General features: G+C 42.8%; 2 protein-coding genes across 5 annotated transcripts in view; one reads left to right on the forward strand and one right to left on the reverse strand.

Moving 5' to 3' along the window:
• The window catches only part of FBXO36 (F-box protein 36), a 98,231-nt gene extending 81,082 nt beyond the window's left edge, over nucleotides 1–17,149 (forward strand). The window contains exon 4 of the mRNA XM_059053077.2: nucleotides 14,056–17,149. Coding sequence (XP_058909060.1) covers nucleotides 14,056–14,244 — 189 coding nt within the window. The 3' untranslated portion in view covers nucleotides 14,245–17,149. The remainder of the gene's footprint in view (nucleotides 1–14,055) is intronic.
• A 6,669-nt stretch (nucleotides 17,150–23,818) lies between these two features.
• SLC16A14 (solute carrier family 16 member 14) overlaps nucleotides 23,819–26,945 on the reverse strand; it is a 29,803-nt gene continuing 26,676 nt past the window's right edge. For 3 of the 4 annotated variants that reach the window (XM_059053061.2, XM_067027157.1, XM_059053062.2), the window contains exon 5: nucleotides 26,499–26,744. In XM_059053061.2, coding sequence (XP_058909044.2) covers nucleotides 26,593–26,744 — 152 coding nt within the window. In that variant the 3' untranslated portion in view covers nucleotides 26,499–26,592. Of the gene's footprint in view, nucleotides 26,107–26,498; nucleotides 26,745–26,945 lie in introns of those variants that run through there. The other variant, XM_067027158.1, reaches the window with a different exon arrangement.

Genomic DNA, 26,945 nt, shown 5'->3' on the forward strand with positions numbered 1-26,945 from the left:
TTAATGTGTAGTAAAAAGTAATTCTCCCTCCCATTCTTTTTATTATTATTATTTATTTATTTATTTTGGCTGCACCGGGTCTTAGTTGCAGCACACGGGATCTTTAGTTGTTGCGGCATGCGAACTCTTAGTTGCAGCATGCATGTGGGATCTAGTTAGTTCCCTGACCAGGGATCAGATCCAGGCCTCCTGCATTGGGAGCACAGTGTCTTAGCCACTGGACCACCAGGGAAGTCCCTCCCTCTCATTCTTAATCCACATTCCTCTAATTCTCATCTCCAGCAGCAATTATATTACCAGTGTCTCATATGTCCTTCCAGAGAGAGTCTGTGCACATGTAAGTGTGTGTGTGATGTGTGAGCATATATACATGTACACATACACTTTTAAAAAGCATACGGTAGCATATTATACATTGTTCTCTGTCGGGTTTTTTTTCTACTTCACAACATATTTTAGACACTCTTTTATGTCAGTACATATAAATCTTCAATTTAGAAAAGTGCCCTAAGTTGTTATTATATGGACAAATCATAATTTTTTAAACTAGATCCTTACTGATAGACATTTAGGTTCTTTCCCCTCTGCTATTTGTAAATAACACCCCAGACTATGGCTAGACTGGACTCTGCAGAATTGGGTCTGCCCTGGAAGCATAAAGACACAGGAGAGACCCAGAGTGTGTAGGGACTCTGGGTGGACGGGGGCCTGAGCCTGGGGGAGCCCGTGGTGCTAGCCCACACCCAAGGATGGACATTTCCACTTATCAAACTGAATGCCACCAGCCATCAGGGCCATCGGGCTGCCTGCCCTTGCGCTGATTCCACGTTGACCAAGCCAATGAGCCTCCAGGGATGAGCATCTGAAGGTCTCGTGGGTAGATGGTTATATTTCTCAGGGTAAAGAGGCAGCCTCTGGGAGCCTGGCTAATATAAGCACACCCCTGAAAGGTGGATCCCATGTCACAGTATACCAGAAAGTCACACCGAGGGCCAGCCCTGGGCTTGCAGCGAGCTCACTAAGGTAAGGCTGCCTCGTAGAACCTTCCTGGGGAATGCTGAGGTCCAGAAGGGGGAGGGACGATCGTGACTAGCAAATAAACATATTCATCTTGGTAGTGACTCAGGAACAGGCCCCCTGAGGAAGAACGTCTCTCCTCTGTCACATTGTGGCCTACAGACAGACAAAAATTTTTCCTTATGTCCCCAAATTCCCTATGACTGTGATCGCCAAGTCTGGCCACGTAGGTGAGGCACCCAGGGAGCAGGTGAAAACAGGCCAGGCCCCGAGTCGGGTTGGGTAGGTCTTGGTGGACCCAGCACCTGCATTGTCTTGCAACCCGATTCTAAGCGTCCAGGACAAGAATTGGACCATTTGATATTAAAATTGTACAGACAAAATATCTCACGAGACTCTGAAAGGCTAGAAGCTTGGGATGGGGGCGGGGGTGTTGTTTTTCCATCTCCACTTGTGTACAGGCAGTGTGGATGTTTAAATCAGCTTGAGACCAGAGACCTGGGTTCTGTTCTTTGCTCAGCTACTCCTCACCATGAGCCTTGGGCAGTGACACCCTTATGCCCTCTAAGCCTTAACTTCCACATTTGTAAAAGGAACGTTTTTAACTAGATAAACCCTAGGATCCATTTCAACTTGAATGTAGTTTACGTGTGTTAAGTTCATGCACCACCTCCAGGGGGAGCTAAATCCACGATTGGCTGTGTTTTGGATCAAAGCAGCTGGAACCATAGTCAGGATGGCTACTTTGTCTTTTGCAACCTGGCATCTATCAAGCAAAAGAGCCCCACGGTTTGGGAGTCCTAGATGGGGGTATTTTGTAAACCAATTTATAATACAAAGCAAAACTGAATATTTTCATTGTAAAATATAATGAGTCACAAATGAAGTTACACTGGTGGAAATTTCAGCTCTCTTCTAAGAATTCCTTCCTTTCCTCCAAAACCTCATCATTTTCTTCCATAATCTCTGTTATATAAGATACACTGATATCCTGAAATGTATTGTGATGGGAAAGGGGTAGTCACCTATACTAGTGTTACAGAGTTCAGAGTTTTAAAAGGAGGCTCAGATCTGTTTTATTTTTACTTACTTATTTATTTCTTTTAAATTATTTTATTGTATTGCTTTCTTGGCCGCGTGGCATGGCATGCCGGATCTTAGTTCCCCGACAAGGGATCGAACCCACGCCCCCTGCATTGGGAGCACGGAGTCTTAACACTGGACCGCCAGGGAAGTCCTGTTTTATTTTCGAATATTAAGACATTTTCGGAGTTTTCCTTTCTTGTTTATATTTAGAATATGTGGTAATCCGAGTAGAGAAACTGGACCTTGAAGGACTGTTGGAGATCGGATAAGATAATGAAGGACCTGCCTAACATCAAAATGTTTGGGGGGCTGTCATTATCAGAAGATTCAGCATTGCTGTCTAACTGTAACCTTCATGATGTGACTATAATAGTTTTTGCTTTTGATATTTATGCAGAAAGGATCTTAAACGATTATGCTTGATTATACTATTAATTTCTGCTTGAAATTCACTCTTTTCCCTTATTGGAATACATTTAGAGTAACATGAAGTATGAAAGTAACCACTACTGGCTGCTTTCTGCTCGAAAGTGAGTGTAATGGTGTCATGAAATAGAGATAACGCCTACATGTGTTTCACCTCCCCCGGAAAGAAGTCAGACCACGTGGGAGCAAAGTAGGACAGTGCCAAGGCCAGGCCAGGGGTGGTGGGAATGTGATGCTTGGCTGTCTGGAGTTGTGGGCAGGGTGGATAGTGGGCAGCTGGGTGTGGCCTGGTGGGCTGAAGTGATGGTCCGCGGTGGGGGACATCAGTTAGGGGCACAGTCAGGTCACTTTTAGACAGCTGTCGCATGGTGGCGGGGTTGTCCCAATCCAAGCACCCGGGGGGTGCTCCCGAGACTCCCAGCTGTGGCAACTGAACTGGTCCCCCAGTGGCTAAGTGCCTATGGGGCCTTTCTTTCCGGTGTCTTCTCAGAAATGGGTGAGGTAGCATCTATTCTGTCTCCCCTTCCTGCCCATTGATTGCATCTTTTCCATGTGCTCTAAATATGTGATTCCTAATCCTCACAGCACTAAAAGTTTAGTATCATTTCCATATAATCATAATACGTTCCACTTATTGAAGATCTACTATGTGCTAAGCACTGAATGTACGTAATCCAGTGCAATCCTCAAACAGGGCCATAAGATGGATGAATAGACATTCTCTTGTCCTGATTGTCGAAGAGGGAACAGAGGCTCAGGTAAAGCACACAGATAGTGAACGGTGGAGCCAGGTGCCGTTCCCGGGCAGCCTTACTCCGTGACTGGTGTGGTTAAATCAGTTTATTCTCCTCCTCAGATGACCAAATGCAAGATCAGATGTGGAGACCAGGCTCGGAGCAATAAGTAGAATGTCCAGGGTGACTTAATTATTAAGTGTCAGGGCCAGCGTTCAAATCAACTGGTCCCTGAAGAACATAAGGAAAAGGTTCTGTCTTTCATAAGATGGAGTTAAGTATGGGAATGTGTTTTCTCCCTCAGTTAGACTGGAGCTACAGCAGGTAGGTCCCACAATGACAGGCCATGGCTTTGAAAGTATTTTCTTCCTCAGGCCACAGGGAAGCATCCCATGAGCAGTAGGGCAGAAAAGGTCCTGCCCCCTCAGGACATGTCACAGTCTTCATTATCTTTATCTATATAATTGTGGTCGCTCAGATTCCTTTTTCATGTATCTTTTAAATATTTGTCTATGAGTCATTTCTTTTTTTAATATAAATTTATTTATTTATGTCTTTTTGGCTGCGTTGGGTCTTCGTTGCTGCGCGCGGGCTTTCTCTAGTTGCGGTGAGCGGGGGGCTGCTCTTCGTCGCGGTGCGCAGGCTTCTCATTGCGGTGGCTTCTCTTGTTGCAGAGCACGGGCTCTAGGCGCGCAGGCTTCAGTAGTTGGGGCTCGCGGGCTCCAGAGCACAGGCTCAGTAGTTGTGGCGCACGGCCTTAGTTGCTCCGCGGCATGTGGGATCTTCCCGGCCCAGGGCTCGAACCCGTGTCCCCTGCATTGGCAGGTGGATTCTCAACCACTGTGCCACCAGGGAAGCCTTTGAGTCATTTCTAATGAGTCAAGTTTGCAACCATAAAATTTAAACTAACAGAAGGGATAAAGTCAGAAGATGGCTTGAGTCTATACCAGCTTATCATTTCACTGATGGAATTCCATAAAGGTGATTTTTTTTTTTTTTTTTTTTTTTTTGTGTGTGTGGTATGCGGGCCTCTCACTGCCGTGGCCTCCCCCGCTGCGGGGCACAGGCTCCGGACGCGCAGGCTCAGCGGCCACGGCTCACGGGCCCAGCCGCTCCGCGGCACGTGGGATCCTCCCGGACCGGGGCACGAACCCGCATCCCCCGTATCGGCAGGCAGACTCTCAACCACTGCGCCACCAGGGAAGCCCTATAAAGGTGATTTCATTCTGAATGAGTTTCACTACAAGGAGGACCCCATCATTATCTTGTGGAGGATTCAAAGGTTGAATCTGATATTAAATATCAAATACTAGAAAAATTTAAAAGCTTTCCATAATAACTATATTAGGATAGACCAAGTTAGAAATTGTGACTTGGGATCAGAAACCACCCTAAAACTCCAGTGGCTTAGGACAGTAATAGCTGTGTGTTTCATTCATGATTCCTTGTCACTGTGGGCTGATAGGAGGCTCTGCTCCACAATGTGTTTCAGCAACTCAGGCTATTAGAGACTCCACCGTCTTGTAACTGAACCTTCTGAAGCTCGTGGTGTCCTTAGTCACTGTGGCAGGGAAGAGACAGCTGAAGTTCAAGCACTCTGTTTTCTTTTTCTTTTTATTTTTTTGCGGTACGCGGGCCTCTCATTGTTGTGGCCTCTCTCGTTGCGGGGCACAGGCTCCGGACGCGCAGGCTCAGCGGCCACGGCTCACGGGCCCAGCCGCTCCGTGGCACGTGGGATCCTCCCGGACCACGGCACGAACCCGTGTCCCCTGCATCGGCAGGCGGATTCTCAACCACTGCGCCACCAGGGAAGCCCAAGCACTCTGTTTTGATTCAGCATTTCTACTAATAGTCCTTTGGCCAGAACGAATTACATGGCCCCACGTAACTGCGTGGCCCGGGGAGATGTGGGAGAAGAGAGGGAAAAACCTGGTTAGCGTCACCATCTCTGCCACAAACTGGAAATCCCCAGCAAAGCAGTGTGTACATTAAGGTTCATCTATATGAAGATAATATCATAATAGTATTTTTTCTCAAACACAGTTACCTGCTTTCACATCTTCCATACTAGAAAAAAGAGACCTTAAATTTTCATTTCTCCTCTTTTCTGTGTTTCTTGGGACTGTGTTTTCTGAACATGTGTCTGGATTTAGAAACCAACTCAGAACCAGAGACTACACTATGCTTCTAAGATACTTTTCCTGTAAAGAACTGAGTTTCGTACTCTCTTTCACCCTCTGAGATGTCTATTTTACACCTTCTTCTCTCTCCCCAAGTCTCTGCAGCCCACCTTCTTCCTCACTCTTAACTGATATTGTGGCTTCTTATTTCAATGAGGAACTAGAAGCAGTCATAAAAGAATGGCCTCCTAGGCCACTCATCAGCTCTGCTGGTGCCTCTTATGCTTTACTTCCTGTTGCAGGTGATAAATTCTCCCTGTTATCATCCATGGCCACACCTCCACTTGTGGATTTCACTCCCTTCACCTATTCAACAACTGGGCTCAGCAGTTATCCCCCTTCACCATGCATCACTGCATCATCCATCAGCACATAAACATACATTAAAAAAAATTGCCTTGACCTCACTCCCCATTCTTCTCTTAAAGCAAAATTCCTCAAGCATTCTCTGTACTTGCTATTTCTACTTCCTCTCCTTTTCTTTCTTGGACTCACTCTAGCCAGGCATCCATGCCCGCTAAGCCACTGAAACTGCTCTTGCCGAGGTTGCTATTGTCCATCTCCTTGTCAAATATACCAGTTTTTTTTGAAAGAGTTTTTTTTTGATGTGGACCACTTTTAAAGTCTTTATTGAATTTGTTATAACATTGCTTCTGTTTTTTATGTTTTAGTTTTTTGGTTGCGAGGCACGTGGGATCTTAGCTCCCTGATCAGGCATCGAACTTGCAACCCCTGCATTGGAAGGTGAAGTAAGAACCACTGGACCACCAGGGAAATCCCACCAGTCAGTTTTTAATTCTCATCTTATTTGACTTTTCAGCAGCATTTACACATTTCATTATTCTCCAGGTTTTCTTTGCTATTGTCAGTCTCCCTGGCTGAAAACTTTATGTCCTGACTGCTTAATGCTGGAATGTCCTAGAGCACTTCCTTGGGCCATTTTCTCTATCTACAGTCACACTGAGATGATAGCTTTAAATATTATTTACATGCAGCTAATTTTCAAACACACGTTTCCAGCCCTGGTTGCCCTCTTGGACTCCTAACTTCTATATCTCATCGCATGCTCGATGCTTCCTCCTAGATCTAGCAGTATAGACATCTCAAATTAACACATCCAAACCAGACCTCTGATTCTCCCCACACATACTTAGTTACCAATTCTAATTCTCCCACAGTCTTATTTTTCTGTCCTTGGCAACATTCACGCAGCTGCTCAAGCCAAAAACTTGTCCTTAATTCTTTTTCCTCTTACTTCTCATCTAATTCATTATCAAGTGGTATGAGCTCTACCTTCAGAATATATCTGTCATCTGACTATGTCTCGCCTCCTGCCTGGCCACCATCCTGTTACACACCATCCTCATATCTTCCTGGATTTTCTAGAAAGAACTCCACAGTAGATGTGCTTTCACCTCATGGCAATAGCAGCGTACTTTCATCATTTTGCCTCAGGACTATGTCAGTTCTCCAGCTGTGACTCATACTTACATCACAGAGATATTGATCCTGTCCCCTTCCTACGTGCTGGTCTGCATTGATGACATCATGCTCATGACATGAGCAGGAGTGGAGGATACCTTAGGTGCCTTGGTGAGAGGCGTATATGTCAGTGAGTTGGAGATGAACTCCTCAGCGACTGAGAGGCCTGCCATCTCAATACGCTATCTAGAATCCGTTGCCTTATGGTAACTTCCTGTCCTAAGAAAACAGCACAGCTCTTTGTGGATATTTTTAGTTTTAAGGTAACATACAGCACATTTGAGTCTGCTTCTCTGATTCATTTACCAAATAACCCATAAAGCTGCCAGTTTTAAATGGGGCCCAGCTGCTGGTCCAGATTGCAGTGTCAGCAGCTGAGTCACTTGCTCCTTGTGATCCAGCAGATTTAACGGTGCTCGGAGTGTCCGTGGCCTGTATGGCTCTGGTCTCTCTGGATCCTTGATGAGAGTTATGGCGTATGTCATCGGGAAAATTACAGCTCGTACCTCCAGGGTTTTAGAGTAAAGGCATGGATGCTTTTACAGATAACTCTTCTGCTATTGAGAAACAGCTCTTGGATTTCTGTGGGGCAAAGGCTAGTGTTTTGCCTAGGTGGTCAAAGTCTTGAAAAGAACAACTTTTGCAGATGAATGAGGAGTTTTGGGGAAGAGGTATCTGGGGGGACTTTTCAGAATAAGCCAAAGAATCAAGATATTTGTGTCCCGTGTGACTGCTCACCAAAGAGCACTCAGTGCCGAGGGTGTTTTCAGTAATGAGATGATAAGGTGGGCTGCTCTATGGATGTCAGCCAGCTCCTTGCCCCAGCTGGGCTCATAAACCAAATGCCCAGGTGCCCAGGATGGAAATTGTGCACGGACTCAACCACATGAGTCTCTTCTTTTCAAGATTAATCTGGCCACGGTCACAGGAGAGGCAATGCTGAGTCCCCAGGAAGGCGCCGTGCTCCAGGGGGTCCAATCAGTAACGAGGTTGTGGGTCAGTTACACTGGACTCTTTTCACCAAGGAGAAAGCAGCGATTTGTCCTCCCTGGATGAGTTACCTATTCTGGGTATGGATCTGCTTTCCTGGCACGCCATGCTCCTTCAGCAACATTGTGTGTAATTTGACCAAATGCCTTAGTTTTCCATCATCGTAGCCCATACAAGATTGCTTCAGATTATTTTGCTGAAATAAATTCATTTATTAAACAAATAGACAGAAATGAATAAGGTAATGAGTACAAAATTTCCTGCTCTTAGCCTGTATACTCCACTATCTAGAAATAGTTGTCCTCATGGCTTCTTGGAGGTGCTTAATCCCTCATCAGCCAACAGACAACATTTTACAAGGTTGGAGCGCGGTCTTACAGGATGTAATATATGGTCTTGGTCACTGGCCGGAATGTGGTCCTGTTTCTTCTGTAGCTACAATCAAAGGATGGAAGTAGGAGTATCACCTCTTAGAATCATACATAGTCACCCATGTGAAAAAGTGTTGTTTCCTTCTCCGCAACTTAGGCTTCTAGTAGGTTAGGGGTCTTGATAGTCAAAGAATGAATAGTTTCGCCTAAAGAACAACAATGACTCCATTGAACTAGAAATTAAGAGGATGAAGAGTGCTCCCAGGCTATCTGGGGCTGGTAATGCCACTGAACAAACAGGCAAAAAAAAAAAAAACAAACAAACCCAAATGGGCATTACTGTGTTGGCTCCGGTGATTAATCATGTTTATTAGAGAAAAATAGCATTGCTTGTTCACAATGGGATTACAGAGAAGTATTTCTGGAACCTGGACCATTCCTGCAAGTGCTTTTTTTTCTTTTTCTTTTTTTTGGGGGTGGCTACACTGCACAGCTTGCAGGATCTTAGTTCCCCAAGCAGGGAGGGAACCCCTGGGATGGAACCCCTGGCCCCTGCGGTGGAAGCACAGAGTCCTAACCACTGGACAGCCAGGGATTTCCCTCTGTGAGTGCCTTCTAATGTTCAATGGCAAAACTTATTTAAAGAAGACTAAAACATCTTCTACCTGAGAAATCAAGAAGTACTCACACCCAGCAGGAACTGGAGACTGTTTGGATCACATCAGCGGGGTATCGCATCTTGACCAGTTGAGGTGCTGGCTGAGAACAAAAGGATGGTGGAAAGGGTAGTAGAACGAGAAAATTACAAACACAACTCCTGCTTGTGACCAGTTGCAGAATCTAGGACTGTAGTAGCTCCCCATATTTTCTTCCTCACCCAGTGATATGTACCTGTTTAAAAATTTTATTTATTTATTTTTGGCTACATTGGGTCTTCGCTGCTGCACGCGGGCTTTTCTCTAGTTGTGGCGAGCGTGGGCTACTCTTCGTTGCGGTGCGCGGGCTTCTCATTGCGGTGGCTTCTCTTGTTGCGGAGCGCGGGCTCTAGGCGTGTGGGCTTCAGGAGTAGTGGCACACGGGCTCAGTAGTTGTGGCTCGCGGGATCTAGAGCGCAGGCTCAGTAGTTGTGACGCACGGGCTTAGTTGCTCTGCGGCATGTGGGATCTTCCCAGACCGGGGCTCGAACCCGTGTCCCCTGCATTGGCAGGTGGATTCCTAACCACTGCACCACCAGGGAAGCCCTGATATGTACATTTATATGTAAACCAATATTTTCCTCTTTCCCTTTCTTCTATTATTTTATACAGGGCAAGTCGGTACTGGTTAACTTTGTAATTCTATACAAAGAGGAACTGGGATTAACTAGAGGTAACGAACACCACCCAGAGGTTTGTAACTGCTGGTATTTGGCGGGAGTGGGTGGAGGTGAAGGCAGAGCATAAACGCCTTGTCACCCGTATGAGGGGCAGTTGCTTTGCGTTAGGTGCGGCATGTGCTGCTGCCGCCATTGGGAAGTTTAAGTGTGAGAAGAAGGGTATGTATGGCTAAGAGAAGCCAGGAGGTCAGCCGGAGGAGCGTGCAGCGGCTTGGCTGGCTTCACACCCCTTTGAGCTCCCTCACACTACACGGAGTTGCCTTTGTGTACTGTGAAGGTAAGAAAAATAAAAGCTACATTTCATGGATGCCTTTGCAAGTAGTGTCTTGGGCATAGCCTGGGTGCTGTCAAGTAGACCCACGTGCAAGATTCTTGGAAGGAAGATGTGAGCCAGGTGGGGCAGCCTCCGTGCTTTTCCTGCCAGCGCAGTGCTGAGGCCTGTGGGGGAGCTTCTAGGGTCTGGTCCAAGGCGTCAGCACATTTTTAGATGCTGAGTGTCGGGGAGCAGAAGCAGTGAGGTTCCCACTAGAACAGTCTGGGTTTCTTGTTTTGTTTTTTAATCTGACTGCTGATTTTTTTAAACTTAATTTTTATTGGAGTCTAGTTGCTTTACACTGTTGTGTTAATTTCTGCTGTACAGCAAGGTGAATCAGCTGTACGTATCCATCTGTCCCCTCTTTTCTGGATTTCCTTCCCCATTAGGTCACCACAGAGCACTGAGTAGACTTCCCTGTGCTATACAGTAGGTTCTCATTAGTTGTCTATTTTATTTTTTAAAATTTTTAAAAATGTTTTTGGAATAGACAGAGTCTTTATAGGCATATAAACAAAGGCAGGAACCATATATAAAAGACTATTAGGGCTTCCCTGGTGGCGCAGTGGTTAAGAATCCGCCTGCCAATGCAGGGGGTACGGGTTTGAGCCCTGGTCCGGGAAGATCCCACATGCCGCGGAGCACCTAAGCCCGTGCGTCACAACTACTGAGCCTGCACTCTAGAGTCCACGAGCCACAACTACTGAGCCTGTGTGTCACAACTCCTGAAGCCCACATGCCTAGAGCCCGTGCTCCACAACAAGAGAAGCCACCACAATGAGAAGCCCATGCGCCACAACAAAGAGAAGCCCCTGCTTGCTGCAACTAGAGAAAGACTGCACGCAGCAACGAAGACCCAACGCAGCCAAAGATATTAATTAATTAATTATTTAATTTTTTTAAAGACTATTAGATTTGATTCTATCCCCGTAAACAAAATTCAAAAAGTTTTTAATTTGCACATGTAAAAGCAATAACCCAAACTTTAGAAAGAAAATAAGCAACATATGATTAACGTTGCAGAATTATTATAAGTTGGTGAATAAAAGACTAATAATACCATAATACAAAAATGAACAGAGATTATGAACAATTAGCAAAAGAGGAAATACAAAAATCAACAGTTAGACAAAGCAATCTCATAAGTAAACAAAGAAATGTAAATTAAAAGAAGACAGCTTTTTAGCCAACTAAGTATCAAGATTTATTTTGCATGATGATGTTCTGTATATGCTACTCTAGGAATTATAAGTCAATAAACACTTTCTACAGGATACTTTAATGGTATACATTCAATTCTTTTTTTTTTTTTTTTTTGCGGTACGCGGGCCTCTCACTGTTGTGGCCTCTCCCATTGCGGAGCACAGGCTCCGGACGCGCAGGCTCAGCGGCCATGGCTCACGGGCCCAGCCGCTCCGCCGCATGTGGGATCTTCCCGGACCGGGGCACGAACCCGCGTCCCCTGCATCGGCAGGCGGACTCTCAACCACTGCGCCACCAGGGAATCCCTCAATTCTTTTTAAAAGTTAAATTATTAAGAATGTACTTTAAAGAAAATCATGTGTTAATAAACATATATGTAGCAAGGGTATTTATAGTAGAATTATTTTTAATCATTAGTTATCTATTTTATACATCTAGCTGCTGTTATTCCTGGCTGTAGAGCATTGAACGTTTCCCTCTTGTTTTACTAGATATTCTGTGAGCTTCCTATTGCCTGTACTAAAACCCTCTCTGCTTAAACAACATAGAATATATTCTGTGGTCTGAAACCAGGGGCCCTGTCCAATACCATAGGCGTCCCATACAGTTTGGATGGATGGATGAATGGAGGAATGAATAGGCTATTGAAAATTGTGGGGCAGCTTATCTCCACACGAAATGGACCAAACTATAGTCATTTTCGTTTGTATTTCTCTTTTCTGTTTCTTCCCTTATTGTTAGTTTCTCAACCCCTTGTTCTCTGCTTTCACTACTCTGCCTCCGATGGCATCAACCAGCCTTCTAATTTGCTGTGTCTGGACTGCTGAGGGCTAAAGGCTGTACACGAAGCTAAAACAAATTCTAAGGAAAGGAAGAATGATAAGTGAGTGTAGGCCTTTTCTGCAGAACCCCGACATCTTTCTAAGTAGAGCCCAACTGGATTCAGTATTCTGGAGTTGGAGGGACTTTACCATGCCTGTCTGCTTCTCCTATTTAAGTGTTAAGGTTGCCCCTAATTTTAAATAGTGAAGTAATTAGTTCAACCTAATTTTTGTCAGTCAGATCAACTCTCTTTATTATTCACAGGCACAGGGTCTGCACAGATCATTATCCATAGATAATCTTGTTTCCCAGTATTACTGACCTTCCAGCGGCCCACCTGCTTCTTGTGTTTCTTTGCCTCCTTGTAAGAGGAGTCTTTGTGAGTTGCTCCAGGGGGCCACGTCTGGGAGGGTCTGAGCAGGAAGGAGGAGCCTCAGCCCTCGAGCTCCCCGACCTCCGCCAGGTTAAAGGAACTGCGGGCTCCTCAGTGATCCTCTGTCATGCCTATTCTTTCCACTGCTGGATTTTCACATGTGACGGGGGAATCAGGTCAGTGATGAACTTCCCTGAGCGTACAATTGGCACAGGAAGGACGGAGCCAGGAGGTGTTCTGGGGCCCTCGTGAGACCCTTCTTTGAGCACATTCCATATTACCGGAGTTATCACTTTGCAACGTCAAGTATCCAAGCACCTTTAAATGTTCCTAGTCTTGCATACAGGTACCAAAAAATCATGGCTATCACTAAGGTCGGAAATAATAAATGTAATGGAAGCTTTAACTTTCGGAAGGATTTGGGGGCATGGAAGCAAGGGGTTAGGAAATCTGTTGAGAGTGTTTAGTAGCAGAAGCCTGATGGGACTTCCCTGGTGGTCCAGTGGTTAGGCCTCCGTGCTTCCACTGCCGGGGATGTGGGTTGGATCCCTGGCTGGGGAACTAAGATCCCACATGTCCAGCAGTGCGACCAAAAAAAAAAAAAAAATGTAGCGGGAGACTGATGATCATAGTTGCCATCAATGATGGTGACAGTTGAAAAAGTCCTAGCAGGAAATCTTGGGCAAATGGAAGCTGAACTCTCGCAGCTTTGAACTTGGAGGGAGGGCAAAGTGGTCTTGTCTAGATATTGGGCCAGAGGGGTCTTGTCTGTCCTTAACTTCATGGCCCTCAGGTAGAGGCCCAGACTGCAGAAGAACATCCCTGGGAAGGTTATTCCCAGAGGACGGCTCCCTTTACCATGTGTCTGGCAGGCTTGGGGAGCGACTGCATCTTGTAGGCCGCTCTGTTGCATGGTGTGATGTCATGCACGCGAAGGACTCCGCATAAAACATGAGGATGGGACCCTGGCACCAGGAATGTGTAAATTTTAGGTGTGCTGGTTGGCAGTCTCCGAGGGGCTGCTTGTCTGCTTCGATGCCGTTTGCTACTGAGTAGCCCGCAGTGAACTCAGGTGTCCGCTGTACAAGCCCGGGGAGAGGTGACTCAAGCAAGGGTTTAACGTGAAGCTGAGCAGGAGTTAGCAACACTCCTCCTCGAGAAACTGCTGCAGCCCTGGGTGAAGCTCGGTTGACCACACCATTATCAGCCTGTTAAACCGGAAATTCACCATCTACTGTTGCCTCTGTAAACTAACTGTATCATGTTGTATGTGTACTGTTTATAACTATGTCACATTTTGCATCTTTTTTTAAAACTTTTTATTTTATATTGTAGTATAGCTGATTAACAAATGTTGTGTTCGTTTTGGGTGTACACCAAAGTGACTCAGTTATACATATACATGTATCTATTCTTTTTCAAATTTTGCATCTTCAATGAGATCAGGACTTGGTTTATTCCGTTAATCGGATATTGCTTCATCCTTTAGATATTTGTGCACTTGCCTCTCCTCAAAGAGGAAGTTTCTGGAGTCAGAACTGTGTCTGGCACACCTTTGTGCACCCGTGGTGTTCCCTCCGGTGTCTCACAGGCAGCAGGAGTTGGCTAGTGATGTTGTGAGTGAGTGAACTTTTCCTTAACCCATGTATGAGGTCACCCACCTCTGACTTTTTCCACCTACAGTTGTGCACGTCAGACAAACTGTGGGAGCAGATCGTCCAGTCTGCCTGTGACCACATCACCCCAGACATGAGAGCCTTGGCTCAGGATATGGGCTGGAGACAGATGTTCTTCACCAACAAGCTGCAGCTCCAGAGGCACCTCCGCAAGAGGATACAACAACAAGGAAGCCAGAGGAGCAGTGAGCTCTAGGGTCACACGTTCCTACCTGCGGGAGAGTTGAGGCACGGCTGTGTTTTCCATCTGTGTCCAAACCTCTTCTGCCGCCTTTGATTAAGAACTAAGGTTTTGTTGATTCAGGGAGCCATAGAGTACTTGCACACAAATGCAGCACATCGCCTCTGCTGGGCTTTGCCCGAACCACGGTCCCTGCCACAGGGAGGGTCAGGTCATGGCCCCAGCACAGGGGCAGCGGGACAGGAGGCGCCCATGCCCTGCCACCCATAAGAAAAGAGCCTTCTGCTGTATGGTAACAAACAATAAATGATTATTAGCAGGTTTTTATTACCTCTGTATTTTATCTAGGCGTTGGAAAGGGGAACGTGGCTTTTGAATTTTTTCCTGGTGTCTGTCATCTGAGTCCATCCATGAGTAGGTGGTTGCGTGTCCCCATAGGGAACTGTGAGGGGACAGGGGCAGCAGGAGACACGCCTGCTGAGTGCAGCTGCCTTCCTGACTCTGGTCCCCCACCCTCGGTACCCGGGATGCCAGGCTCCATCCCCCCACGTGGCCAGCCTCTGACCTGGCCCTGGGACATGGCTGGAGAGAATTCTAGACATTCTGCTTGCAGACCTCATGCAGAGTCCAACTTCCCAGGACTTTACATTGTCAAATAAACCCATAAATATTTCTAAGAGAGGTGAGGCTTCCCCAAAGAAATGTGGACAGTTACCGCTATTATAACAGGGATTTTGGGGGGAGGGGGAGGGTGTTTGATTTTTATTTTATAAAAATTTTATTGTATAAAAATTTTTATACAATTTTTAAAGGTTACTTTCCACTTACAGTTGTTACAAAATATTGGCTATATTCCCTGTGTGGTACAGTACATTCTCGAGCCTATTTTATACCTGATAGTTTGTACCTCCTTCTCCCCGACCCCTGTATTGCGCCCCCGTCTCCCTCTCCCAACTGGTAACCACTAGTTTGTTCTCTAGATCTGTGAGTCTGCTTCTTTTTTGGTTATATTCACCAGTTTGTTGTATTTTTTAGATTCCACGTGTGAGTATAACAGGGAGTTTTAGAAACACAGGCTGTGGGTAACTGAGTGAAAACCCAAGTACATTTTGTATTTTGTTAAGTTGGCAGAGGGGCAAAAGCGGTACAGTTTTAAGGGAGAAAATTCTACCTCCCCGAGGTGGGTTATTTAACAATTGTTTTCTTCCTACTTTCTCATGGCAATTAAGTACCCAGACAAGGCGCTCACAGCAGCAAATAGTCTCCTGACTCCTTTTAGGCTACAGAGCAAAGTAGCTCTCAACCTCCCATCACCTTATCAACACTATGAGCTCTTCCTGCCTGCAGCCTCCACTTCGCTACATAGAAAAATAATGCCCCCCAAACCCCGCGCTCGCCTCCCACCAGAGGAAATAACTGTGATGCCCTGGAATCGCCCAAATGGTGGAGAAGAAGGAGACTCTGGCCGTTCTCCCACCATCACTCCTGGAACAGCCCCATAGCCATAGCTTAATGACAGGTTCTTTCTTTTCTGTTGAACTAAACCTGGATTCATATCAGACCAGACTTTAACCCCCATCCACACACCCCTAACACTCAGTCTCGGATTTCTGTGAAATCAAACACAGCCTCCTTGCTGGCAGATGAAGAGCCCGTGGAAGTTGCGTCTGGTGGCTGGCAGGCAGGCGGAGGGCCCGTGCTTCTGTGCGGCTCCTGCTGCCTTGTTTCGCCGGGAAGTTCCAGACTTCACTCCTGGCCGGGTTTTCAGTGACAGGTTAATACCACGTGTATACGGCAGCTGTGTGTGTACACAGCATAACTGCGTAAATACCAAGTTACAACCCGTTTGTAGCATCGATGCAAAATGCCAACAGCTTAAAAATTTCATGTGTAATGTTTTATCAACTGAGTTCTGAAAGCTTATGGGCATGTATAATAATCTAGATTCGACATGAATCAGTAAGAACACATATATGGCCATTTGAGAACTTACTATCTATCTAAAAGATAAGAAGATAAATATAGATGCTAAAAGCTAAATAATTAAAAATGAGTTGTTCATATGTTGGCTACTTTAAAGTAATAGTTAAACAACATAGGTTATTAGATTATTTCAAGAATTATTTGTCCTCATAATTTGAGTGCCTTATGACCTTATTATAATTAGTTTTACTGAAATAGGAGCAGTATTATCAACCTAAACTCCTGCAAGGCACCAGCACCCTCAGTGGTCTATCATTTTCCCTCTCTCTCCCGCCTCAATCGGGAGGCGGTGATGGTTTGCCTCTCTGCCTCTGTTGACAGCTTTCATGCGGACGGATAAATCTGCTTTGTTCATGACATATTTCAGAGTAAAATGTCACAGCATTTTACACTTTTGCCTTCTCTCATCTCTTCACTCAAAAGCGTTTCTACTCGGCTGTCATTCACCATTGTAACTGTAAAAGTAAAATACTGATATTTTCTGATGATTTATGTATTTAGTGTTATAAGAACAATCTATTTATTATTTTTTTAAAAAATTTATTTATTTTTGGCTGCGTTGGGTCTTCGTTGCTGCGCGCGGGCTTTCTCTAGTTGCGGCGAGCGGGGGCTACTCCTCGTTGCTGTGCGCGGGCTTCTCACTGCGGTGGCTTCTCTTGTTGCGGAGCACGGGCTCTAGGCGCACAGGCTTCAGTAGCTGTGGCACGCGGGCTCAGTAGTTGTGGCTCGCAGGCTCTAGAGCGCAGGCTCAGTAGCTGTGGCACGTGGGATTAGTTGCTCCGTGGCATGTAGGATCTTCCTGGACGAGGGCTTGCGTCCGCATTGGCAGGTGGATTCTTAACCACTGTGCCACCAGGGAAGTCCAAGAACAATTTATTAACAATAGCAAATGTGAATATTTAATTTATAAACTAAAAAATAAATACATTATACTCAATGTCAACTTCCATTGCTGCTTTTTTTTCCTGAACAGGTTGGCATAGTACATGCATTAAACCTCGATTATATGGAATCCACAATGTTTTGTTTTATTGAGTGGGGCCCAGAATTTAGGCTGTGATTATATTTGGGGGAGGGGCAGGAAGCAGGGGTGGGGTGAAATCACTAGTTACCACTTGTTGCTGTTTTCTGAGCTGCTTGTGTACAAGATGGTCATGAGCCTTCCTTTATTACCCAAACCAACTGCCCAGCTGCTGAAGAATAATATCAAAGGACCTTACACAAAACATCTGTGCAGCAGGTTTTTGCTCTGAGCTTTAGTGTAATGACCTCTATCTTCAGTTTGTGTTGTGATATGATACAGTGTGAGAGAGAATCCAAGCTTTTCCACTCTGAACAGTCGGCTTCAACTTGAAATGGATGCCTTTGGTAGGATGTTAAACAGACAGGCTACCACCAGACTAAAGAAAGGTGTGCGCCTGCAGTTACAAGCATTCTATTACGTAGCAGGTCATTTTACAGAGTGAAATTAACGTCTTAGCTTTACATGTTGTTTTGAAATGAGGTCATCTGCACACTGGGATAGCATCCTTTTGCCCTGGCAACATGGACCCCTCAGGGATGGGGGCTACGGAGGTCTCGCTGTTTCCTGCTTCTCACTTTCCCTCAAACAGAGATCTTTATTCAGAAAAGCTATTTTCCATTGGGAAATCTGCTCTGCCCATCCAGAAAGTCTGAGAGCCATAGATCATGGTCACAGACCGAGTTGGAATTACCTTAGGTACAATAATGATAATAGCAACTTCCGTTGACTGTCTGGCCGGTTACCAAGAAATAAACAGATAGTAACCGATTTAATTCTTACGGCAACCCTTGAAGGTAAGTGATGATATTTCTGTCTTATAGACCAGGGGTCTATAAACTATGGCATACGTCTAATCTAACCAGCCACCTGTTTCTGTATATGCAGTTTTATTATGCCACGGTCTATGACACACAGTGACAGAGTTCGATAGCCACGATATAGACTGTATGGCCGGCAAAGCCTAAATTATTCTCAGGGAGGGCAAGTTAATTTTCCAAAGGTTTTATGACTAATAAGTGGTAAAGCTGAGATTCAGCTCTATACCTACTGAGTCTATGTTCTTAACCACAAACGCCACACCACCTCTCCTTTCAGAGCCAGAACCATGTTTGGCCAGTGGAACTTGAAAAGGTGATGGAATTTGCCCAAGGTCATCTTTGAAATTATAAGGGGGAGGGCCTTGAGCTTACTATGAGGGACCATACTAATTTAGTTGGCCAGAGAATGTTCCAAGCTTTTGAGGAACTAAATTATTGCCCATTTTTCTATAAACAAATATTGTAAATTTATTTAACTACTAATAAGTATATTCTTCTTCCAGGCCCTTACATGCTCTTAGGGAAAACCGGGGAAAGGACTGAGTAACAGAGTAGAACATGGCTCACTGGGACCTTCCCAAACTCAGTTGTCTCTTCTTCCTGATACTTTCCTCCACTGGGGACCGGACCTTCCCAAGGAACTCGCACCTCTTTCCACTTCACCTGACGATGGAAGAGGCTACCCAGTGCCGATTTGAGACCTTTGGCCCGACTCTCTCCGTTTTCATTGTTGGAAGTCCATGCGGTTCATCTATAGCATCTTTAATGCATTGCCAGTGATCTGCTCTCTGCCCTGACTCAGTTTCCCTTTCTTAGATGCTGATGGCTCATTCGCTTTAAAAAAGGGAGATCAGAAATCTGGCTTTCTTAGCTCACAGCTGCACCGTCTAAGCCTTAACATGAAGAAAAAGATGAATCAGAAATCTACTAAAAAAGTGTAAATATGAAACAAAATATGACTCAAAAGCTATCTATTCCATGGCTTTATAATGTTAAAATTTTACCTTTTTGGTACCTCCTAAGTTGTGGTATCATTTTAAGAGACATCATTCAGAGTCTAAAGAAAGAGGAATTGAATATTTTAAATGTAAATGTGATGAGTTCATTAAAAGCCAAAAATTGATTTTTATAGCTTTTCAACCCAAAGAGGCAAAGCCACTGAAGTACCCTGCAGGGTAGGTGACTGTGCAGGCTACTACATCACAGGAGGTGCCTCTGGCACCCAGAGAAAGGCATGTGCTGACACTGCTGAATGCTGGCTGGATGGAGAGTCCGCAGGAGAAATTACAGCAGCGCCACTTTGTAATGATACAGTAGCTTGTCAGATCAAAGATATAGCTGCAAACAGGAAGGCCGAGTTAATATCTTCTCTGAAGAATCGTACTCCTGTCTCACAAATGGACAAATCAATAGATGTGGCTGGACTCGCAGTTTTGCTTGTGTTCATCTAGTATCACACCAACTAGACAAAGATCTTTTATGTGAATGCTTGGAAGCAAACACAAGGGGTGCTGAACCATTCAAAATACTGAATAACTTGATTCACTCTCGTGGTTGATCCTGGAGTAGCTGCGTTGAGGTTTGCACTGATGGTGCAGCAGCAGTGGTGGGTGCTGCTAATGCCTCGGTATGAGTCAAAGCTGCGCCACCAAAACGCACCAGAGGTCATTGTATTTTTCATTGCTATGCTTGCAGTCAAATAATGGCCAGATTCACTTAAGGACATCCTTGAGGAAACAGTAAAAATGACCACCTTTTATGAAGTCTTTACTCTTGACTGCACATCTTTTTAGTATCCTGCGTGACAAAATTGTTACCGAGCCAAACGTGGGTCCACTTGAGTAGCAAAGCCAATCTACTGACAACCCGGTTATGGTGAAGGAAAGTGCAGTGTTTATTGCAGGGCACCACGCAAGGCGAACAGGCAGCTCATGCTTAAAAGACCCCAATTCTGATAGCATTTGGGGAAGGGTTCTTAAAGACAGTGTGAGGGAGGGGGTCACAGGGTGTGTGGTCAGCTCATGCACAGTTCTCTGATTGGTTGATGGTGACATAATAGGATGAAGTTTTGGGAATCTCAGTCATCAACCTTCTGGTTCCAACTCATCTGGGGTCTACATGCTGGTGGTCAGCATGCAGTTAACTTCTTCCACCTGGTGGGGGTTTTAGTATCTGCAAAACAACTCAAGGATATGGCTTGGGAAATTATCTATAGCCCTTGATGAAGAACTAAAGGTCCTTGACTTTTATGGCTAACCCATTATTATTTTTGACTTGCTTGACTGCTTTCCTTTCTTTCTGCATTTTCTCAGTTCTCTGATTAAATTTGCTCTTTGGAACTCAGGGAAGGCCTAGCAGGCTAGAGCTTTTTTACAAATAAGAGGTGAGGGATGTGGGGTGTGGGGTGTGGGGGTGTGTGTCCCTGGGAAGGTCCTGCAGGGTCCTGCTTGGTTTCAAAATGGAAAATATGCACAAGGCACATCAGCTGCAAATCGAAGTCCATTGGTTGTCTTGAGGAAAAGCACTTGTGTAACTGAGTTGCAAACTCAACTATGGATGTTTCGTGAAATACCATGTTTATGTTTGGCAGATACATTATTGAAAATGAGGCTGTCACCTCAAGGAAAATAACTGCAGTATTTGTTGCCAATGATAATATTTAAGCTTTCCAAAGGAAATAAGAATTCTGGAAAACTTATCAACCTCCATGAGCTTGTCCACTTTCCAGTTGAGATATAATTCACATACCATAAAATTCACCCTTTTAAAGTATATAATTCAATGGTTTTTATATATTCAAAAATTTGTGAAACTATCACCATTATCTAGTTTTGTCACCCCCAAAAGATACCACATGCTAATTCCTCTCTCCTCCCAGCCTCTGGCAACCACTAATATGCTTTCTGTCTATGGATTTGCATATTCTGGACATTTCATATAACTGGAACCACACAATTATCATATGATTTTAAAAAATATTGTTTGAGATATGAAAACATTTGGAAGATCTACAAAACTCAGTAGATTAGTATTTTCCAATTTACTAAAGCATTATGTTACAAAATCATAAATGGGTAAAAGAGCCATTCAAAGTGCAAGACAGCCTTTTAATGTACCGTTTTACAAAAAGTTATATGATATGGTGTCAGATTACACAGTGCAAATAACCTTTAAGAAATACCACCTGTTGAGTTTTGTTGTGGTATCAAAAAAAACAAAAACAAAAACAAACAAACTACAATTATCTGAAAAGACTATTAAAATAAATACTCCTCTCTTTCCAACTACATATAGGCATGAGGCTGAATTTCCTTCATATATGTCAATCAAAACCATATATCAAAACAGATTGAATGCAGAAGCAAACATGAGAACCCAGCTGTCTTCTATTATGCCAGATATTAAAGAAATTGGCAAAAATGTAAAAAAATGCTATTCTTACTAAAAAAATTTTTGGGAAATATGGTTACTTTTCAAAAAAATGTTATTTATATTAACATAGTAGGCTCATTATTATTTTAAAATGAAGCAATACTAAATAATTTTTTAAATTTCTCAGTTTCACTTTCTAATATGGTAAATATCGATACAGCCTACAAAAACAAAAGATCTTTGGGACTTCATTGGTTTTCAGGACTGTAGCGTGGACCTGAGACCCAAGAGTTTGAGAACTGTAAGTTTAGCACTTGTTGTCTGCATCTTTCATTTGACAAACAGACATACCTAGGGATAGTTCTGCATCCGTTTTATTGAACCTCTCTGTGTCTTTTATATTATTAATTATAGTTTCATTTAAACAGGTTACAAGTCTCATCTCCCTTAGCTTTGTCATTGCATCATCACTTCCAGCAATAGCAGCTTCCTCTGCACGCGGGCCACTGGAGGGCAGGCACTTGGCATCAGCCTGCCTTGTTCTAATAGGAGCCCAGTTTACATCTGTTGAATGGAAAGAGACGAGGGAGACAGACAGTGGAATAAAAATACTATACACTAGGAGTGCTCCATGGATAGTAATTAATCAGAATGTCATATGCATAAAAGGAAATAGTCAATGTGAGGGAGTCAGGAAAAGCATTTGAAATTGATTGGAGGTGGGGAGGAGTGTTTATCACAATACTACACAGTAGGGTCAAAAATTAGAAGCAACTAAATGGCTAACAATTGGGAATTTGTTTTTAAAACATTATAGTTTATACAATCATTAAAAATGATGTTGCAGATAGGTATTTGTCACCTGGATTTTTTTTTTTATTTAAACTGACCGTTTTTCCTCCCTCCTCTCTGCCTCATCTCCTCACCCCTTAAAAAAAGAGTTGACAGAATAACATTATCAAAACTGTGTTTAATGCGTCAGTTGTGCTGGAGTGAAAAAAATGGTTGAGACCACTGTACTGAAGACACACATCTGCTGATATGGAAAGGTGTCCTTGATAGACTGTTCATGCAAAGAACACATTATAATTTGCTTTATAATTATAATTTATAATAAAATTTAATTATAAATTATACTTTAAAAGTATAAAATTGTTTTTGAGAAACACATGCACAAACAGTAAAAGGGTATAAAAGATACTGCAATGATGATATCTGGGTATTGGAAGTACATTTAAATTTTTTCTTCTTATTTTTACACTAACTCCAATATACTAATATATACTTACTTGCTTACCAAATTCAGTGTATTAATAAACACGTAACAATACTTTTGTAACAGGAAAGCAAATTATTTTTAATTTGTTAAAATATAATAGTAGCTCTCAAGCTTCTCTTTATCAAGGTGTTACACTAGTAGTCATTTATCAAAAGAAAAAAAACAATGCATTATAATAAACTCACTGTTGCTTTTTCAAAAAAAAGAAAGAAATCGGTTGGAATGTTTTACATTTAAATATGCTGAGAGCTGGTCTCCAGTTTTAGTGAGCATAAAAATCAACTGATAAGCTTATTTATTGGGTTGGCCAAAAAGTTAGTTTGGGTGTTTCTGTGACATCGTACAAAAAACCCGAACGAACTTTTTGGCCAGTCCAATACAAGGCAGCTATCTTGGTCCCATCCTCCAAGATTCCAATTCATTAGGTTTTAAATAGCCCCAGGAATCTGCATTTAAAATAATTTTGGATACAAGTTTTAAATTGAAAAATCATCATGTGCATAAGGGAAAAAGGCCCACCCCAGAGCCCAAACTTCCCTCCCCAGAGCTAAACACTGTTAATGTTCCCTTCTGTTTCCTTCCAGAAATGTTCTGTATATATATATACAAGCCATATGAATAACCTTTTTTGTAGTTAGCAAAAACGTAATTGGGAGTACATTAAACATGTCTTGCTTTTCTTCTCTTAGCAATACATCTTGGATACTGTTGTCTAATTTTACATATGAATCGGTCTTTTTTTTTTAAACAGTTGCATAAATACTATACTTTAACAGTTCCCATTGATGGACATTTAAATTATTTCCAGTCTTTTATATAACAAACAATAAATCAAAAAATCCTTGTTCATTTGTTTTTGTTCATAATGTAGGAAAAAAGTTTAGAAATGCAGTTGCTGGATTATAGGATGTGTGCATTTTAAATTTTGTAGCTGAACTTGGCCCTTCTAACAATCATGCTCAGTGATTCTCTCTAGGTGGTTTTATAACCATACCTAGAGAAAACTCTTCCAGGGGAAAGAACCAAACAGATAATTATCACTTATATTTTAGGAATTTTCCTCTTAAAGCTAAGAAAAGAAAGATTTTGTACAAAAACTCACTGACCATCTTTAAAGAGGACAAAATTTATTTAGTTGTATGTAAATAAAAAGTATTTGGATATGTGAGGGGAAACCTATAAAGCACATAACATAAATATACAATCAACCCTATATAATATCATCAGGATACATTTAAACAGGAAATAACGTATTTGCTGTAATTCTTTGTAAGCATTCTCTTTTTTTCTGTTGGCAACATGAATATTGCAAGTAGGTTTTACTTTTGTCTTTGTAAAAGGGGGACTTGATTTGGTAGAGATCACCACTTCTAAAAATATGGTAAATCAACAAACAACTGGACAGACTGAACATAAGCAAGTCTAACTTGGATCTTTAACTAAAGCTGGGTCATTGGATAAAAAGTTTGTATTTGTGATGCACAACTAGTAGTACAAGCATCAAAATGCATCGGCTGTATAGCACCATTCCCAATATTTAACACCGCCTCTTGTTAATTTGGTATTGTCAGTAAATGAAAGTAAGGGAGAAATGTAGTCAGTTTTAAAACACACAACATGTTTTTCAATCTATCATCCTAATTTGATGGTAAATATATGGAGAGAAAAACATTGCCTTAGCACTTAAGATTACCTTTATCAAAAAGAGAGAGCTGGGTTCTTTCACAGCAGCCAAAGATGTCATGATAACAGGTCATTGTGTTGGACCAAATGGAGTATGACATGCAATTTATTATCTATAATACTTTACAGGCAATTCTTAAATCATTGGAGGTAATATCGCATATGTTAGCTATGCTGTTGTTTCTCCTTTCCATTAGCTGCCTTTTATGATTATTGTTATTTTGGTGGTCGCTTTCACTACCCAACCCCTCCCACTAGACATTAGAGCAGGAAATAGTGGAGATGAAACAAAAAGGAAACGTGTCCGTATAATCACTTGTTAACAGTTCTAAAGGGTTTGGTGGAGTAAAAGACTGAAAAGGCTGGCTAAAATTAGGCTGGGGTAACATTCTGTGACTCCAATTACTAGTAGCGTTCCTGCCTCTAATTACCAAGGACAACTGAGAATGGTCTGTACTCACTTTAGATACATTTGACCCAAGACACTGGCCATGATATTAAAGCATTTTTGTGTGTGTGTGATGAGCAAATTGTTAAGTGGAAATTTAAATAGTTCTAAAATATGTGTAAACAAGTAAGGCAGCCAGGAATCTCAGGATGATTCTGGGAAGAACATTCTGCAGTCTGAAACATGTTTGGCTTAGAAAAATAGAGATCTCCGATAAAGGAAGAGCATTATGTGATGTCATGGATCATGGTTATCTTCTGTTTGAAATCAATCAAGAGAACTATTTTAAAAACTGTGCTGAGCTCAGGCAGATGAATTGTCGCTAGAACAGCAAGACACTGGAGAAGGGCTATTTGTTACCACTACTGCAATGTCAAGTGCACAGACATTTGGACCAAGGGTGTTTTATTATCCTCACAACCTGATAGTCTCATATTTGGGATTAGTAACATGCTTGACAGAAGATTTAACTACCAACTTACATGTTAACCGGCCATTAGTTTTCTATTTTATTTACTGGGCAGGAGAAACTCAGAAAAAAAATTTTCTATAGGCCTCAGACCGTGCTCATAAACTAAGAGGCCAATGAAATGAATAAAAGTGCTTGAATCGTAGCCCTTGATTCAGTGGTTATATGCACGAATATGACTTTCACTAAGGAGATCATTAATATTATTTATTTGTTAAGGTTTTGTCTCAAGGTTCAGTTTATAACTGGATAATATGGAATTAGGAGTAACGGCAAATGCTTTTCTTAGAGAAAGATTTAGAAATTGTATGCCCCAGCTGCAGAATTCTTTAATAAAAATATAAACTGTGTTTCTTTAACTGTACTAAATGTATTACCTTTGAAGTTAGAGCCTGCCTTTGTTTTACACTGGTAGATCAACAGCTCCCTGTAACAATTTCTGAAATCCAGCATACTCTTGGGCTTAAAACCCATTTACAGGTTTTCCCCACTATCTGAAAGCAGAGCGTTCTATGAAACCTTAACTGAAATGGCATAAAGCAAAGAAGCCATGACCTTAGGTCACATCTTGCTCATGGATGCACAAAATAAATCGAGATCAAGCACAGATGCTCACAGACACAGTTCAAAGCTATGGCGACTTGAGGCTGAGTTGCTGAACATGGATCCCCGGACGGAGCCTGATGGCGCCCCTCTTGCTGCTCCGGCCGAGCTGCCTCTCTAAAGGTTCACAGCAGAACAAACGCTGAATGTGGTTCCCCTTTTCTTTTTGTAAAAGCGAAAATCCTCCTTGGGTTTCTTCTGGTGAGTGAAAACAGGTACTAACGTAGGTCTTTCATAAAAGCAAAGCAGTGGAAAGCGCTTTCAAAAAGCAGGGAGACCTGTATCTAAGATTTCCAGAAGCACTTAGATACCTTATTTTCACCTTAAAAAGAAGTAGTTGGGTTGAAAAGCTTTAATTCTCTGTCTTTGTTTTAAAAACCGTTTCTAAAACCCTAGTCTTAGTGGATGATGAGATACTTTTTAGAAAGGCTTTTCTACCAATGATTTAATAGGCTGTCTTTGCAGGACACGGTCATCTCTAAGATGCATGTAGTCCTTAATGCCTCTCCCTGCACAGAAAGGCAGTGCTGCTTTCAAACGAAGCCATGACAATGGCATTTACAAACGACTGTGCCAGTTATGGGACAATGTGCTTTCCCATGAGATGTCACAGGCTCCTCACAGCAACCATGTGAGGTAGGCATGAGTATGACAAAGAAATCTTACATGGAACATAAGAGGACACTACACATTTGCACCATCTATGTATTTTTTTCTGGATTGTTCTATAATTTGAATACACGGTTGAATGAGTAAAAAGAGTATTCCTACCATGTAGAGTAAACCACATATATAGAAGGAAAAATCATATTTTTGTGTGATGTCGTAGATCCACCCTACAAAACAAAAAAGAATATATTCAGTGTAATGAAGTTGAGAAAATAAAGTCAAGATCACAAAGCAAGCATTTATTGCTACTATAAATAATTCTCTAAGGATTTATTATATGTCATTTAATGCCCCAACGTTTCATTTAGCCATTTTTAAGTCTGGGCTGTTGGAACCAGAGTTCTTGGTGCGTGGGGATGGCTGCATTT

The sequence above is a fragment of the Kogia breviceps genome, chromosome 2 (genome assembly GCF_026419965.1).
Source record: "Kogia breviceps isolate mKogBre1 chromosome 2, mKogBre1 haplotype 1, whole genome shotgun sequence".
Taxonomy (NCBI): Eukaryota; Metazoa; Chordata; class Mammalia; order Artiodactyla; family Physeteridae; genus Kogia; species Kogia breviceps.